Source organism: Symphalangus syndactylus, chromosome 6, assembly GCF_028878055.3.
Source record: "Symphalangus syndactylus isolate Jambi chromosome 6, NHGRI_mSymSyn1-v2.1_pri, whole genome shotgun sequence".
In the NCBI taxonomy this organism is placed as follows: Eukaryota; Metazoa; Chordata; class Mammalia; order Primates; family Hylobatidae; genus Symphalangus; species Symphalangus syndactylus.
Window position 1 is genome coordinate 80833430 of NC_072428.2, and position 17756 is coordinate 80851185.

At 39.1% G+C, this 17756-nt stretch overlaps 1 protein-coding gene across 1 annotated transcript in view; it reads left to right on the forward strand.

Annotated features, from left to right (window-relative positions):
* The window catches only part of PIWIL4 (piwi like RNA-mediated gene silencing 4), a 57480-nt gene extending 42453 nt beyond the window's left edge, over positions 1–15027 (forward strand). Inside the window, exons 15-20 of the mRNA XM_055283307.2 lie at positions 1222–1325; positions 9770–9840; positions 11215–11368; positions 13057–13182; positions 13294–13441; positions 14163–15027. Coding sequence (XP_055139282.1) covers positions 1222–1325; positions 9770–9840; positions 11215–11368; positions 13057–13182; positions 13294–13441; positions 14163–14279 — 720 coding nt within the window. The 3' untranslated portion in view covers positions 14280–15027. The remainder of the gene's footprint in view (positions 1–1221; positions 1326–9769; positions 9841–11214; positions 11369–13056; positions 13183–13293; positions 13442–14162) is intronic.
* The last annotated feature ends 2729 nt before the right edge of the window (positions 15028–17756 follow it).

Consider the following 17756-nt stretch of genomic DNA (forward strand, 5'->3'; position numbering starts at 1 on the left):
TTTTCTATTAGTAATTAATAAATTCATTTTAAAGATTAAAGTAGGAGATGTTATCACATGATCTCCGAATTATTTGGTTTGCTTGTTTCTTGAGCCTCTGCCCTGTGTTTTGGCATTCCATAAGCCATTGTGAATCTCCAAAAGAGGCTCCTTGCTTCTCAGGGAGCTTCAATTAAGCTGCTAACTCAGCATAGGGACCTGATTTGAATAATTTCGGCTGCTATTTGAAAATCTGTGTTCCGGCCGGGCGCGGTGGCTCACGCTTGTAATCCCAGCACTTTGGGAGGCCGAGGCGGGCGGATCACAAGGTCAGGAGATCAAGACCACGGTGAAACCCCGTCTCTACTAAAAATACAAAAAAATTAGCCAGGCGTGGTGGCGGGCGCCTGTAGTCCCAGCTACTCGGAGAGGCTGAGGCAGGAGAATGGCGTGAACCTGGGAGGCAGAGCTTGCAGTGAGCCGAGATCGTGCCACTGCACTCCAGCCTGGGTGACAGAGCGAGACTCCGTCTCAAAAAAAAAAAAAAAGAAAATCTGTGTTCCATTGCCTCCACATTTACCTGCTTTCAGCAGGGTGCTAACTCTGAGAATAGCCTTGCACCCTGGATGGGGCCTCCCTAGAGCTTGGGGAGCTGGCATAGCCTATGATCTGAACCTCCAAACTGTGGTAGGTACTGAGAAAATCCTCTTCCCTGAACTGTAGCCACCATGGGAGTAAGTGAGGAGAATGAGAAGCGAGGGAGTGTTGCCCATTTCCTTACATGTCCATAACCAGGATGAACACAGTTACCCTCAGCCTCCCTCTCTCCCACTCCCCGCAAAGGTGCATAGCCAAGAGAGGATTCCTTAGAGATCTGAAGAATGAAGAATGGAATTCCTCTTCAGATTCCTCCAGACCAGAGGCAAGCGATAAATGCACTGACCACACTCCCAGAATCTCTTTAGCCACTGATGCCCCTTCCCCACCCCCACAAAGGATGATGGCTATCTTGGACGATAGTGTTTCTCTTAAGATAAGTGTGTACCATATTCTTCCTGCCATCTTTAAGTCTCTCTCATTTCTGGTTTAATAATCTGGCTCTTGGATCTCAATCTCCCTTACACGTAGCTTAACTTTAAGAATTCAGTAACTGGAGTCTATTTTTAAAAACTTTCCTATTAAACCGTTGGTAGGGGAAATGATACCTCATCCCATTAAATCATGACAAATTTAATTTTATAGTTAAAGTCCCTGATGGTGGTCGGTATTGATGTCTGTAAAGATGCACTCAGCAAGGACGTGATGGTTGTTGGATGTGTGGCCAGTGTTAACCCCGGAATCACCAGGTACTGCTAAAACTACCTGAACATACTCTTCATTTAGTTAGACTATTAATTGTGGTTTCACTAAAGGAATATTTTGTATTATTCACTCATTTTAAACACTAACACTTATGTTCATAAATTACACTTACATATAAAAATGTGATTGATAATATTGGGGTACTATGTAGCCTCATTAAAAAACCTTTTATATATTCATCAGGGTGAGCTATTGCTCATCTTCCCCAGATGATAGATGTGTACAAATTCTTGTGCATTTATTTATTTTCTGAGTGTCTGCACCATACTGGTAACTGTACTAGGTACTTTACATATATCATGTCCAGCAGTTGAACTTTGAAATCAGATTGCCTGGATTTATACCCTGGTCTGCCACTTACTTATTCTGTGACTGAGGTCTAGTTATTTAACTTTGCTGTGCCTCACTATGGTAATCTGTAAAATAGAAATAATAATGATGTCTATTTCATAAGGCATTTATGGGAATTATCTAAAATAAGGTGCATTGAACATCTCCACCCATGGTAAATACTCAATACATACTTCTTGTTATGATTATTAATATTCGCAGACATTTGATGTGGCTGTTATTCACACAGCTATTAAAAACAGGCAAAATCAGGGATAATGACTTAAACATTGGCTAATAGTACTCATTAAATTATGGTTCTTAGAATTGTTTCCACCTTTGTAATTGAACAATGTGTTTTGAGGCTATAGCAGCCCTTTGCAAAATGTTTTCTTCCTGGTTTAAGCTATTTTATTTACTCCATTAAATTCATGGTCAGGTATGTATTTTGGATTGTGGGAAACAGAAAAAGGAACACCATAATAACACCATACTTGCATGCCTACAACTTCATTCCAGGTTTTATGAGATGCTTCTTATATATGCCACATCATTAATCAAGTTGATAAAGGACTTTCATTTTTTTCTTTGTATATCTAAAATTTATTTTTATATAGGGAGTGAGGTAGGGATCCACTTTAGTTTTTTTCCTCAAATGGTCACCATTTATCAGAAAATTATAATTTTTATCAGCTTTTTTGGTAATTGATGCATACATTATATATATTTTGAATGTACAGTGTGACGTTTTGATACATGTATACATTGTGAAATAATTACCACAGTCAAGGTAACTAACATATCCATTACCTCACATAGTTACCATTTGTGTGTGTGTGTGGTGAGACTACTTAAGATCTACTCTCTTAGCAAATTTCAACTATACAATAGTACATGATAATTAACTATACTCAACATGCTGTACATTAAGTGTCCAAAACATATTCATCTTATAACTGAAAGTTTGTACCCTTTGAACAACATCAAATATTCCTACCCTCTGCCCGCGATAACTGTCTTCTACCCTCTGTTTCTATGAGTTTGACATTCTTAGATTCCACATATAAGTGATCGTACAGTATTTGTCTTTTTGTGTCTGGCTTATTTTACTTAATATAATGTCCTGTAGGTTCATTCATGTTGTTGCAAATGGCAGGATTTTCTTCTTAAGGCTGAATAATATTCTATTGTTTGTGTGTGTGTGTGTATGCGTGAGTGTGTGTGTGTATCTCACAATTTCTTTATCTAATCATCCATCAGTGGTCACAGGTTGATTCTATATCTTGGCCATTGAACATGGAAGTGTAGATATCTGAGATACTGATTTCTTTTCCTTTGGATATATAGACAGAGTGGGATTTCTGGATTATATAGTAGTTCTATTTGAAATTTTTTGAGGAACTTCTTTGCTGGTTTCCATAATGGCTATGCTAATTTACATTCCCACTGACAATGTATAAAGGTTCCCATTTTTCCACATTCTCCCTAATACTTATCTTCTGACTTTTTAGTCATAGCCATCCTACAGGTGTAAGGTTTTGATTTGCATTTCCTTGGTGATTAGTGATGTTGAGCACCTTTTCATGTATCTGTTGGCCATTTATATGTCATCTTTGGAAAAATATCTATTTAATTGGATTTTTTTTTCTATTGAATTGTATGGGTTCTTCATATATTTTGGATATCATCCCCGTATCAGATATGTGATTGCAAATGTTTTCTCCTGTTATGTAGGTTGCTTTTCATTTTGCTAATTATTTCCTTTGCTATGCAGAAATTTTTATTATTTTGTTGTATTTTTGGTGTCATATTCAGAAAATCATTGCCAAGATCAGTGTCATGGAGCTTTATGTTTTCTTCTAGAGGTTTTGCAGTGTCAGATCTTTTGTTTAAGTCTTTAATCCATTTAGAGTTAATATTTGTGTATGGTATAAGGGTCCAATTTCATTTTTTTACATGTGAATATCTAGTTATTTCAACACCATTTATTGAAGAGACTTTCTTTATCCCATTGTGTATTGTTGGTTTTTTTTTGAGACAGAGTCTTGCTCTGTTGTCCAGGCTGGAGTGCAGTGGCACAATTTCGGCTCACTGCAAGCTCCACCTCCTGGGTTCATGCCATTCTCCTGCCTCAGCCTCCCTAGTAGCTGGGACTACAGGTGCCCACCACCACGCCTGGCTAATTTTTTATATTTTTAGTAGAGACGGGGTTTCACTGTGTTAGCCAGGATTGTCTCGATCTCCTGACCTCGTGATCCGCCCGCCTCGGCCTCCCAAAGTGCTGGGATTACAGGCGTGAGCCACCGCGCCTGGCCTATTGTTGGTGTTTTTGTCAAAGATTAGTTGACTGTATACGTGTGGATTTATTTCTGGGCTTTTTATCCTCTTCCATTTGCATATGTGTCTGTTTTTATGGCAGTATCAGGCTGTTTTGATTATTATTGCTTTGTAATATAATTTGAAATCAGGAAGTGTGATGCATCTAGCTATTGATTTGCATACGTTGAACCATCCATTCTTACATCCCAGGTATAAATCCCATTTTCTCATCATTTGTGAAACTTTTAATATACTGTTGAATTAGGTTTTAGTATTTTGTTGAGGATTTTTACATTTATGTTCATCAGGGCTTTCCTTTTTTTTTCACGTAGGCATTTATTGCCATAAACTTCCATCTTAAACTACTTTTGCTGCATCCCATAAGGTTTAGTATGTTGTGTTTCTATATTTTGATTTTGCAGTTTTCCTCCATTATTAATTCTAGTGTCATACTATGATGGTCAGACAATAGTAAGCTTGATTGATATAGTTTGTCCAAATATTGATATAGTTTGTCCCCTCCAAAAAATGTGTCCCCAATGTTGAAGGTAGGGCCTGGTGGGAGGTGTTTTGGTCATGGGGGTAGATTGCCCTCCCCATGGTAATGAGTGAGTTCTTGTTCTGTTAGTTCATGCAACAGCTGGCGGTTTAAAAGAGCCTGGCATGTCTCTTGATCTCTCTTTTGCTCCCTCTTTCACCATGTGACACCCTGGCCCCCCTTTGCCTTTCATGATGATTATAAGCTTCCTGATGCCCTCGCCAGAAGCATATGCTGGCACTATGCTTTATATACAGCTTGTAAGACCATGCGTCAAGTAAACCTTTTTTTTAAAATAAATTGCCCAGTCTAAAGTGTTTCTTTATAGCAATACAAAACTAACAGATTGATATAATTTCAGTCTTCTTAAAGTTGTTAATACTGGCTATGAATTGTGTTGGAGAATGTTCCATGTGTGCTTGAGCAGAATATATATTCTGCGGCTGTTGGCTGAAATGTTTTATATATTAGATTCATTTGGTCTAAAGTATAATTCAAGTCCAATGTTTCCTTATTAATTTTGTCAGGATGATCTATCTATTGTTAAAAGTGGAGTACTGAAGCTCCCTAATATTATTGTATTGCTATTTTTCTCTTCAGATGTTAATATTTGTTTTTTTTTTTTTTTTTTTTTTGAGACGGAGTCTTTCTCTGTCCCCCAGGCTGGAGTGCAGTGGCGCAATCTCGGCTCACCACAACCTCCACCTCCTGGGTTCATGCCATTCTCCTGCCTCAGCCTCCCGAGTAGCTGGGACCACAGGCGCCCGCCAACACGCCCAGCTAATTTTTTGTATTTTTTAGTAGAGATGGGGTTTCACTGTGTTAGCCAGGATGGTCTCGATCTCCTGACCTCGTGATCCACCCGCCTCGGCCTCCCAAAGTGCTGGGATTACAGGCTTGAGCCACCGCGCCCGGCCAGATGTTAATATTTGATTTATATATTTAGATGCTCAACTATTAGGTGCATAGATACGTAAAATTGATGTATTCTCTTAATGAATTGATTCCTTTATCATCATCCAATGACTTTGATTTTTGTGAGGTTTTTTTTTTTTTTTGGACAAAAGTCTATTTTGCCTAAGTTTAGCTACCCCTGCTCTCTTTTGGTTTCCATTTGCATGGAATATTTTTTCCATCCTTTTACTTTCAATCTATGTGTGTCCTTACAGCTGAAGTGAATCTCTTTGTAGGTGGCATTTAGTTAGGTCTTCTTTTTTATCCATTTAGCCACACTGTGTCATTTGATTGGAGAATTTAATCCATTTACATTTAAAATATTGATAAGTAATGACTCACTATTGTGATTGTATTCATTGTTTTCTGGCTTTTTTGTAGATTATTTGTTTCTTTATTCCTCTCTCACTGTCTTCCTTTGTGATTTGATGATTTTCTGCAATAGTATGCTTTATTCCTTTCTCTTTTCTTTTTGTTTGGAGTATCTACTATGGATTTTTGCTTCATAATTACCATGAGGCTTACATAAAACATCTTATGGTTATCACAGTATATTTTAAGCTGATAACTTTATCACATACAAAAACTCCTCACTTTTACTTTCTGCCCTACATTTTATGTTTTTGATGTCATGATTTGCATCTTCTTATATTGTGTATGTATGCATTAATTATATTGTGTAGCTATTTTTATTAATTATATTGTTATTTTCTTATATTATGTAGCTATATTTTTAAATACTTTGATCTTTTATCCCTACAACTAGAGTTATAAGTAGTTTATAAGCAACTATTACAGTATTAAAGTATTTTGAATTTGATGATATACTTACCTATATTAGTGAGTTTGATGCTTTTATATGTTTTTATGTTACTTATTACATCCTTTCATTTCAGCTTGAAGAAGTCCCTTTGTTATTTCTTATGTGGCAGGTCTAATGGTGATGAACTTCCTCAGTTTGTTGTTTGAAACATTATTTATCTCTTTTTCATTTCTGAAGGACAGCTTTTCAAGGAAAAGTATTCTTGATTGATCAGTAGTTTTTTCTTTCAAAACTTCGAATATATCATCTCACTCTCCTGGCCCGTAAGGTTTCTGCTGAGAAATCTGCTGATAGCCTGTGAGGGTTCCTTTGCATGTAATAAGCCTCTCTTCTTGCCCCTTTCAACATTCTCTGTCTTTGATTTTTGACAGTTTGATTGTAATATGCCTTGGTGAATTCTTCTTTGGGTTGAACCTGCTTCTGAACTTTGAGCTACATGTACCTGGATGTCCCTATCTCTTTCCAGATTCAAGAACATTTTAGCCATTATTTCTTGAAATAAGCTTTCCGCCTATCTCTGTTCTCCTTTTGAAACTTTTATAATGCAAATGTTAGCCCTCTTTATGGTATCCCAAAAACTCCATAGGCTTTCTTCAGTCCTTTTGTTTTTTCTCCTTTGTGTATTTTCAAATGACCTATCTTCAAATTCACAGATTCTTCTACCTGATCAAGTCTGCTATTGATACTTTCTATTGCTTTTATTTAATTCATTGTATTCTTCAGCTCCAGAATTTCTGCTTGGTTCTTTGAGATGGAGTCTCACACTGCCGCCCAGGGCTGGAGTGCAGTGGCACGATCTTGGCTCACTGCAACCTCCGCCTCCTGGGCTCAAGTGATTCTCCTGCCTCAGCCTCCCAAGTAGCTGAGATTACAGGCACCTGCCACAATGCCCAGCTAATTTTTTGTATTTTTAGTAGAGATGGAGTTTCACTATGTTGGTCAGGCTAGTCTCAAACTCCTAACCTCCTGATCCACCTGACTCAGCCTCCCAAAGTGCTGGGATTAAAGGGGTGAACCACCAGGCCCAGCTTGCTTGGTTCTTTTTTAATGACTTCTATCTCTATATTGAAGTTATTGTTTTGTTTCTGTATTTTTTTAAATATCATTGAGTGGTCTGTCTGCATTCCCTTGTAGCTTGCTGAGCTTCCTTAAACAATTATTTTGAATTCTTTCTCAGGCAATTCACAAATCTCCATTTCTTTGAGGTCAGTTACTAGAATATTATTGTGTTCCTTTGGTTGTGTCATAGTTCCCGATTTTTATTTTTTCTTTTCTTTTTTTTTTTCCCTTTTTGAGATGGAGTTTCGCTCTTGTCACGTAGGCTGGAGTGTGGTGACGTGATCTCAGCTCACTGTAACCTCTGCCTTCCAGGTTCAAGTGATTCTCCTGCCTCAGCCTCCCTAGTAGCTGGCATTACAGGTGCCTGCCACCATGCCTAGCTAATTTTGTGTATTTTTAGTAGAGTCAGGGTTTCGCCATGTTGGGCAGGCTGGTCTTGAACTCCTGACTTCAGGTGATCCTCCCTCCTCGGCCTCCCAAAGTGCTGGGGTTACAGGCATGAGCCACTGCACCCGGTCAGTTCCTGATTTTTCATGTTTCTTGAAGTTTTGCACTGCTGTCTTTGCATTTGAAGAATCAGTCACTTCTTCCAGTCTTTATTGGCTATCTTTGGGAGAGAAACACCTTTAACAGTCAGCCCAGCTAGGGATTCTGAGGCTCTGTTACATGTTTTCTATTCATGTGCCCACTCCACGCTTCTGGTTCTCACTTGGTGGGGGGATCCTTAAAACTGCATGCACTTTCTCAATCCCACAAAGCCAGGCCAGCTGTCAAGAGGCTCTCATCTGTTTTCCCTAGGGTGGTGCCCTGAAATGCTCATTTGTGTACCTTCTCCAAATCTTGAGGAGTCAAGCTACCTGTTTGTGTGAAATGCTTGCACTCAACATCTGAACAAATGTGGTTGGGGAGCCAGCCTGGTCAGGGGTGGTGGTGAGATACAGATAGCATTTGGGGTGCCCGTGAGTCAGTTGAGGTGGTCCATAGGCAAGGTATCCTAAGAAACCTACAGGAGGGCCTCTTAATGAAGCTCATAGAGCAGTCAGTAGGGTTTGCAGCCACTCTTTTCTGCCCCCAGACTCTCCTAACCTCCTAGCTGTGCTGATAATCTTGTTGTTCTGGTTGAGGCAAGAAAAAAGTGGGCATCTTAGGTAGTATCCTGAATGGGTGAGGGAGCTGGGTACTCACTCACTACACTCTAATTTTCACCCTGTAAGAGAAATCATGGGCTGATGTAGTCTCTCATGGAACTGAGCTGTCCCTCCCTAGGGGAGGAGCAATGCAGGTAAAGTGAATCTCTTTGTGTTACCCTCTTTAATGCATCCATTCTCTGATGTTTTACTCCAGTGATGTGCTGGAACGTCACCATTGGAGTTAGTCTCATCCATGGGTAATTGTCAAAATTGATGCTTCTGGAAGAGAAATGATGGTAGAAAGCTCCTATTCTTCCACCTTGCTAATATCACTCAGGACTTCTAGTTTGTTGGCAGCATTCCTAATTGTGTTTTTTTTTTATTTGTTTTTTGTTGTTGTTTTGTACAAAAAAAACCAAAATGTTTAGAGATGGGGTCTTGCTTTGTTGCCCAGGCTGGAGTGCAGTGGCTATTCACAGGCACAATGATAGCACAATACAGCCTTGAACTCATGGGCTCAAGCAATCCTCCTACCTCAGCCTCCCAAGTAGCTGTGACTATAGGCACGTGCCACCACACGTAGCTGTATTACTGTTGTTGCATATATTTAGAGAGGTATAATAATACTGGAACATACCTAACACGAAGTCATGATCTTCATTTCCAAGTGCTTTAAGTTAATTAATGGTGGTAGTAAGAGAACTTGTTCTGAAATCTACACAAGTTAATAATGTTAAGATTTCTAATCCAAAAGGATCACCTATAGGAATGAAAGTTTATGCTTCAGAAATCTTTGAATATTTTGACAGTAGAAGCTCTATTGCTAAATTAATTCATTCATTTATAACAATAATAGTGGCCTCGATTTATTACTCTTTACTATATGCAAAGTACTGTGCTAAGTATTTTACATATATTATGTGATTTAATTTTTACCACAACCCTATGAGGTAGTAACTAATGTACTTACCTTGTAAATCTCCTTGGTACAGATGAGGAAACTGAGACTTAGGTTCACATAGCAAAGTTACACAGCTGGTGAGTATATTGACTAGGATTTGAAGCTAGATATGGCTGATGCCAACACTATGTTTAGCTTCTCTTCTCAATAAATTCTTTTTGGGTAAAGGGACTCCTTGATATAATTGTGAACACATAACACATACAAAATTGTGAACATTGATTTTTACTCATAATATCTGTTTCTTAATATTAATGAATATTTATGGTAGAAAAATTGAAGTTGAATTTTACTTTTATTTTTTTTAACTTTAGGTGGTTTTCTCGGTGTATCCTTCAGAGAACAATGACTGATGTTGCAGATTGCTTGAAAGTTTTCATGACTGGTACTAAAAATATATCAATGTGGGTGGGCTCCAAGGACTGTTCCTTCAGACCTCAAATTCACATGCTTATAGAAGACCACATAGGTCAAAGCAAACTCTCTACACCTGTCTTTGTCAACTGTCACCCAGTTGAAGATCTCTGAAGCTGCATGCCGATTTAGGCCAACAATCAGACTATGTAGCATTTACATTTACATTTGTCTGTGTGTGATAACATGAAGCCAGAAGGAAGGAAAATTTGTGGCTGCTGGTTTCCCTGACAAGCAGTTTGAAGGTCAAAAGAAACCAACCCTGGAGGAACTCGAGTTATGACAGAGCAATGTTAAGTGTAGACCTAGGAGTAGGATAGGGGTGCTAACAGATAAAGTGGCAAAGCAGGAGAAGAAGGGAAAGACAGCAGATGAGGAAAGGTGCCCTATCCATAGCAGGATGCAATGCAAAGACAAATCTAGGGTTTCTATTTCTTTACCAGTCGTGGCCTAGGTCTGGCTTTGCTATTTCCTAGCAGTGTGACTTGTGCAAACGCTTCCCTCTCCTGATCTGCATTTTCCCATCTGTAAATTTACAATACGTATTTTTTCTTAAAAAATGAATTTGCTTATACATGTTGGTAATGGACTTACATATATGATTACCTTCCATCAAACTAAAATGAATTTCCTAAACAATAAACTCTTAAAATAACTATGCGATATATACATGAAAATAATTATTGCATTCTATTATATTTCCCTCACATTGAAACTTGGTAAATTTTTTTAGCAGGTAATTATTTTAGCAGTTATTAAAGGTTTTCGTTGGGTAGCAGTTACTCTATGGTCTCTGTTCTTTAGGAAATTCATAGTTACAGTGAGTAGAAATGTTTTCAGAGTTCATTTCCTCAGTGAGAATTGGAATCAATTGGGTGAGTCAGTGTGAAGATATGTTTTCAGAGGAACAGCAAAGCTATTTCCTTAGATTTTCATATTTATTCTCATTAGGAAAGAAAATGATATAAAATTAGTTTATATCTAATTAGAGGATTTAAAGACTTGAAGACACTAATATTAATTTGATTTTAGGCATTTGTCTATTGCATTAATTAAATTTTAATTTATTGCTTGAATATTAAAATTTTATTTAAAGAGATAGGCCAAGTTTAAGAATATATCATGCCATAGAAACCATTATGATTCCTCGAATAGCAGAGACAGAGGAATGCTCCCTAAAGTTATCCATTGTTAAATTATTGCAAATATAACCCAAATTATGTATTGCCCTATTTTACAGTGGTCTGAAATAGCAAACCCATTTAAACATTGCAATATATGGGAATGTTATTTTTTGTTGGCATTAGAAAAGTAATTCTTTTCTTACTGACACCAAATTCTGCAGGAGCACTCAACAAATGGTACAAGTACAATCATGATTTGCCAGCACGGATAATTGTGTACCGTGCTGGTGTAGGGGATGGTCAGCTGAAAACACTTATTGAATACGAAGTCCCACAGCTGCTGAGCAGTGTGGCAGAATCCAGCTCAAATACCAGGTATTCAATTACTTTTCTTTCCTCCATACTCCCAATTATAGCATATTCAGCTGTAGCTATTACACACAAGGTATTCAAGCATAAGTTTTGTTTTTTATGCAATTAAGTTTTGCTGTGTTTCTGTATCATGCCAGTAGAGCTCTATCATTTCCTTCAGATTGGAGGGTAGTTGGGATGGTCTAACATCAATAGCTTGGGTGGTGTAAGCTTTGGGGGCCCTGGGAGGGGAAACCTAGACAAAGAAAGGTACCCTCAGAGCAGCTGACACAGATTCAGCATGAAGTCTGCAGGGCTGCTGGCAGTGAAAATGCTTCATACATATTAATATCACATAGAAGAAAACTGTGATTTCAAATTCAAGGCCCTAATACACACAGAACGAAAGCCTCTGAATTGCAGGCACTGATGTGCACTTAAGGTCTATGGAAGGTTCTCAAAGGGTTTGAGTGCCATGAAAGCTAACCTGCAGATGGAAATCAGACCATCCTGAACACCAGGCATCTTGCTCCACTGTTACATTTCTAGATTCTGTGTTTCAGTACAAAATTTTCTGCAGTGATTATGTGAAATGGCAAGTTCAAGAAAATGTTGGAAATGGAAAATAGGAGAGGACAATAATCTTAAGTCAGCTTCTTAAAATATTTGGAAAGCATCTTATTCCAAGCAGGACACATAGCCCTATCTGTAGGGTTACATCATCATCATCACCATCAACCAAAGGGTCACAGCCACAAGTCACAAAGGAGCTGAGTCTTGACCTCAGTCAGTTATTGTTAGAGTGGAGGGGAAGCCTGAAAGTTTGGTGGCAGTATCACCTGCAGCTTTATCCCAACTGTTAGGGCCAAAATACCTCGCTCTCCACTGATCTCAGGTGCATGTGTTTATTAAGAATCACAGGGATGCAACTGAGGGATGCAGGAGTAAATTTAGCAGCTGACAGTACTAAAGAGTTACTTTTCTTGCACTATAACATCAACTTTTGATAGTTTCAATATTGAAAACATTCGTGATAAATTTTAAAAATAATTATAATGCTTAAAATGAAACTCCATAGTGATCCTTACATCCCAGAGGATGTAAGGATGCCTTTTGTAATGGCAAATGTTAGGATTTCGCCGTGGCTTTACCAAATACATTAACACTTCACCATTCAGCATTTGGCCAGAACGTATATTTGGTCCATCCATCCATCCACCCAGGCATGAGTTTTGTGTAATACAGAAGGGATGACTAGAGGAATAGGAAGAACTTGTGGTTCTTCCTTTGCTACTTGGAAATAAAATTGAGAGGAAGAGTGAAGGGGAAAATAGGTTGAGTCACTAATCACTCACACACACACACACACACACACACACACACACACACACACACACACATCTTGTCTCCATGGATAATTCTGGAAAATCTTTCGCAAAAGTGCCAGTTGAAGTTCAGCATTCCTTCCTGCCCCCTTTGAGGGGGCAAATGACTTGGGAATAGCATCCTTTTGCACCAAATATGGACAATCCCTAATTTAAAAAATTGTATGTATCTCTAGGGAAGGAGGGATTGTGGGTAATTTTTATTTTCTGCTTTGCAGTGTTTTTCAAATGGAATTTTTATTTATTTCATTTTTTAAATTACACAAAAATAGAAAACTGTATAGATTGGATTGAGTTCTTTTCATATTTTGCCTCTCTAATTTTTAGCTCAAGACTGTCGGTGATTGTGGTCAGGAAGAAGTGCATGCCACGATTCTTTACCGAAATGAACCGCACTGTACAGAACCCCCCACTTGGCACTGTTGTGGATTCAGAAGCAACACGTAATGAATGGCAAGTGCCATTGGAAAATCAATTTTTAACAAAACATTCGTTGCGTCCAGTTTATGTTTGACCTTACTCTGTTTGCCTTCTTTCCTACATTCATTCCATTTTCCCCCTCAGGTATGACTTTTATCTGATCAGCCAGGTGGCCTGCCGGGGAACTGTTAGTCCTACCTACTATAATGTCATCTATGATGACAACGGCTTGAAGCCCGACCATATGCAGAGACTTACATTCAAATTGTGCCACCTGTACTACAACTGGCCTGTGAGTGAAAGCTGTTTATTTAATGTAAATACGATACTCAAGAGTCCCACCTAGGAATTGTCATACACTTCATCTTTGTATCCCTAGATATAGCACAATACCTGATATTTCCCAAAGAAGGAATGAATGAATCAATGAATGAATCACTTCTTGAGTCCACAGTGAGAGGAAACCACTCTATCACAGAAACAAAATAACAATAACTATTATAATACATTAACAGTTATAGCTTCTAGAGGACTTTGTTATATACATTATCTTATGCAAACCTGGGAGGAAATCAGGGTATTGTTATTTACATGTTACAGATGAAGAAGTTGAAGCCAACTCAGATGTGCCTGGTGGGGAACTGTTAACAGGCATGGGTCTGCCCTTTGTTCCTGTGCATTAGGCCAAGAGCTGTTCCCAAAAGCCAAGCCCAAGGTTTGCACGGAGCTCCTCCAAGGAGTTCCAAACATGAGATCACAGGACAAAGACTAGTCTGAAGTGTGATGGCTCCCTACTCCCAGTATCATGAAGCCAGTGACTTTTCACTCCATCCTCTCCAGTGAGCTTAAGTTCCCAGTAAGTTAGGTTACCTTTTGTTGGTTGAGGTTAGATATTGTTTACCCAGAAACCCATTCTATTATCTGTGTAACCAGCAGACAAAATAAAATCAGAAAAAATCACTTTGAAGAACAAGGTAATCTCTTAATTATTATCAATACTTTTTTCTCCTCAGGGCATAGTCAGTGTGCCAGCACCATGTCAGTATGCTCACAAGCTGACCTTTCTGGTGGCACAAAGCATTCATAAAGAACCCAGTCTGGAATTAGCCAACCATCTCTTCTACCTGTGATGGCATGAACCACTGGCATCACTAGATGAAGAATCCAAGAAGAAATTGGTATACTTTGTGCAAATCTGCCGTAAGCTCACGGCTGTGACTGGGGAAAAAGATTGAGCTTAGTTTTCATGTCTGGGGAAAAAAAAGCAAAACAACTTAATCTGAAAGTTTTTAAAAATGTGTGTTATTTTGTTTTAAAGAGTTGTATGCTTGGGGTAAATTTTCATTGTCATGTATGGAATTTAAATATACCATCACCTATAAAGAATTCCACAGAGTTGGCCGGGCGCGGTGGCTCACGCTTGTAATCTCAGCACTTTGGGAGGCCGAGGCGGGCGGATCACGAGGTCATGAGATCGAGACCACGGTGAAACCCCGTCTCTACTAAAAATACAAAAAAAATTAGCCGGGCGTGGTGGCGGGCGCCTGTAGTCCCAGCTACTAGGAGAGGCTGAGGCAGGAGAATGGCGTGAACCCGGGAGGTGGAGCTTGCAGTGAGCGGAGATCGCGCCACTGCACTCCAGACTGGGTGACAGAGCGAGACTCCGTCTCAAAAAAAAAAAAAAAAAAAAGAATTCCACAGAGTTAAATATCTTCAGTTAAACACTTAAAACAAGTGTTTGTATGATATTTTGATGATAGATAAACAGAGTCTAATTCCCACCCCAAATTTTGCTGAGGTTTTCTTAATGTTGTAGAGCATTTTGTAGAATGGTTTAAATAGTTAGTAAAAATAAAGTTCAGAATGTGTTTATTGTTATTTGAAATTTACATTGATATTACATGTGAACCTCAAAATTTAAGTATTTTCAGCAAAACTCTTAACCACTAGAGCACATCACCATTAATCTTTGAGTTCCATTTCAGAAACTGAGCTGATCACTTGCTCTCTCAATGGGACTTTATTTCACTTAATAGAAGCTTCTCCCAGTGATGACCTTGCTTCCTATTTACTGATAAAATAGAAGCTATCAGAAGAGAACTTTTGCAAGCCTCTCATTATCTCTACCTTCACCTAACGGCATCTGTACCCATAGACTCTGCCTGCCCTTCTCTTTATTATGAGTGCAGCGTGTCTGTTCCTCTAAGGCTCTCCACCTCTGTACTAAATCTCATTCCCTCTGACCTATGAAGGATGCTGCTCTAGGAGTTCTCCCTTCTCCTTTCTGCATCATCAGTTTTCTCTCTCACTACTGGATCATTCTCATTGGCATTATAAATATGCTGTTATTTCTCTCATCTTAAAAAGCCATTTCCTCTAGCTTCCACCCCATTGCTTGGCACTCCTTTACAGGCAAAACATCACAAAAGAAGAGTCTGTGCTTGATGTATCCAATTCTGTACTCCAATCACAATTTCACCACAACCACTACAGCAAAATTGCCTTAGTCAACACAACCAATAACTTCCACTTTGCTAAATCCAATGGCCACCTCTTGGTCCTTGTCTTGCTTGACCCAGCCAATCATTTCCTCCCTCTGAGACACTATTTGGCCTGTAGAATAACACTCTCCTGGTTTCTCTCCTACTGCATTGTTCACTCGTGCTGTCTCCTTTTGTGGCTTTTCCTTATCTTCTCACCCTTTTCACGTTGGAATGCCCCAGGAATGAGAATACAGCTACATGCAAAAGATATTTTGATGAGGGATAGATCAGAGTTCAAATTCTGCTTACTACGGGAAGGTCTGTGGAAGGTCTGCTTACCACAAAGGGTGGCGGGAGAGTGGCAAGTGCTCTCTGGGGACAAGGGAAGCAGGCCATAGGAGGGATGCCAACGCACAGGTTATGTCACATTGCACTGAAAATATTCTTTTCCTATTTGAGAGTTTTGTCCAGACATAGTAGAAATGCACCCAACATGGGTCTATCCAATAATAGGATAACCATTTTGTGAGGCATGAGGTTGGAGGAGACTTAATAAGTTCCAGGGCCAGTGCCACGCCTGCATACACACATTTAATCTCCACAAGAACTGTATAAATTAGGTTATAATGACCATTTCAGATGGTAAAGCTGGGGATTAAAGATACCATGTGACTCACTGAAGTTTATGAGATTAATAAATTGTGGAGCTAGAATTTGTCCTCAGGTTTGTTTGCAAAACCTATGAGATGAACCAAAAGAGCCTACGCCCTTGATAAAAGATACTCTAAGATTTAAAAAATTTCTCCCAGAGTGCTAATGTGAGGGAGTGCCTTATGTGATTTAAAGGTGGCATTATATGGCAGGCACCTGTAGTCCCAGCTACTCGGGAGGCTGAGGCAGGAAAATGGCATCAACCCGGTAGGCAGAGCTTGCAGTGAGCCGAGACTGCGCCACTGCACTCTAGCCTGGGTGACAGAGCGAAACTCTGTCTCAAAAAAAAAAAAAAAAAAAAAAATGATGGCATTATATAGCAAGTCTTTGGAGACAAGGCACTGAACCAATTCAGGGTGGTGGGTTTTGTTTTTGTGGTTATCTTGTTGTTTTCTTCCTTCATAGTACAACAGTGATATAAATCCCCACTACCTAACCAGCCAGCTTGTATAAATCCACATGAAGCATTTTGATTAGGCAATACACCTTCTGCAGAGCGCCCACCCACCCTTGTAAGTACTGCCCCAGGAAATGACTTCTTACCCCTTTAACCCACCAGAGGGCACACAAGGACTGCTGTGTGAATAGAGTCCTTCACCATGGCAGTGTCATAGGCTTCAACAAACAATTTCAGGTAAACTAGAGGGCAACATGAGACTAAGAAATCTTCGTATGAGCTCTGGTTCCAGCATGTTGTCAGATGTGATAACTTCACTTTCTGGGACTCAGTTACCCAATCTGTAATATGAGAAGGGCTTGGACAAGAGCAGTGGTGCTTAATCTTGAGAAGATTAGAAGTTCCCATGTTTAAAAGCTTTAGAACAAAAAAATAGAGTTGCCTGTGTCTACCTCTCAAAATAGTGATTTGAGTGGTCTGAGATGGGGCCTGATCATCCGAATATTTTAAAAGTTCTCGAAATGGTTCTGATGTTCAGCCAGGGCTGAGGAATACTGGTTTAGATAATATATGAGACCTATTTCAGCTTCACGTTATGTGATTGCCACCTCTCACATGCATTAATTAGTTTTCCTTAGGCTACAAAGGACAAAGAGGAAAGGGAGCCTGTGCCAGGCTTCAGAGCAGCACTGGATTTGAATCCTAGAACCACCACTTCCAGTTGTGTGACATTGGGCAAGTTACTTAACCTTTCTGAGCCTCAGTGTATCTACTTGTAAAAATGTCTAACAATGTCTGCAGTGTAGAGTTATTGTAAGGATTAGAAATGTCAAATCTAAAGTATCTGGCCTTAATAAAGAGTATCATATTATTAGACCTGAGGAGAGGAAATGAATCAAATGGCACAATTTAGTTAACAAATAGTTATGGGTTTCTATTATGTGCCAGGCACTGTACTAGATTCTGAGTTCTACAATTCTACTTAAGGGAAAGCTTAATATTGTCTCTAGAAATAA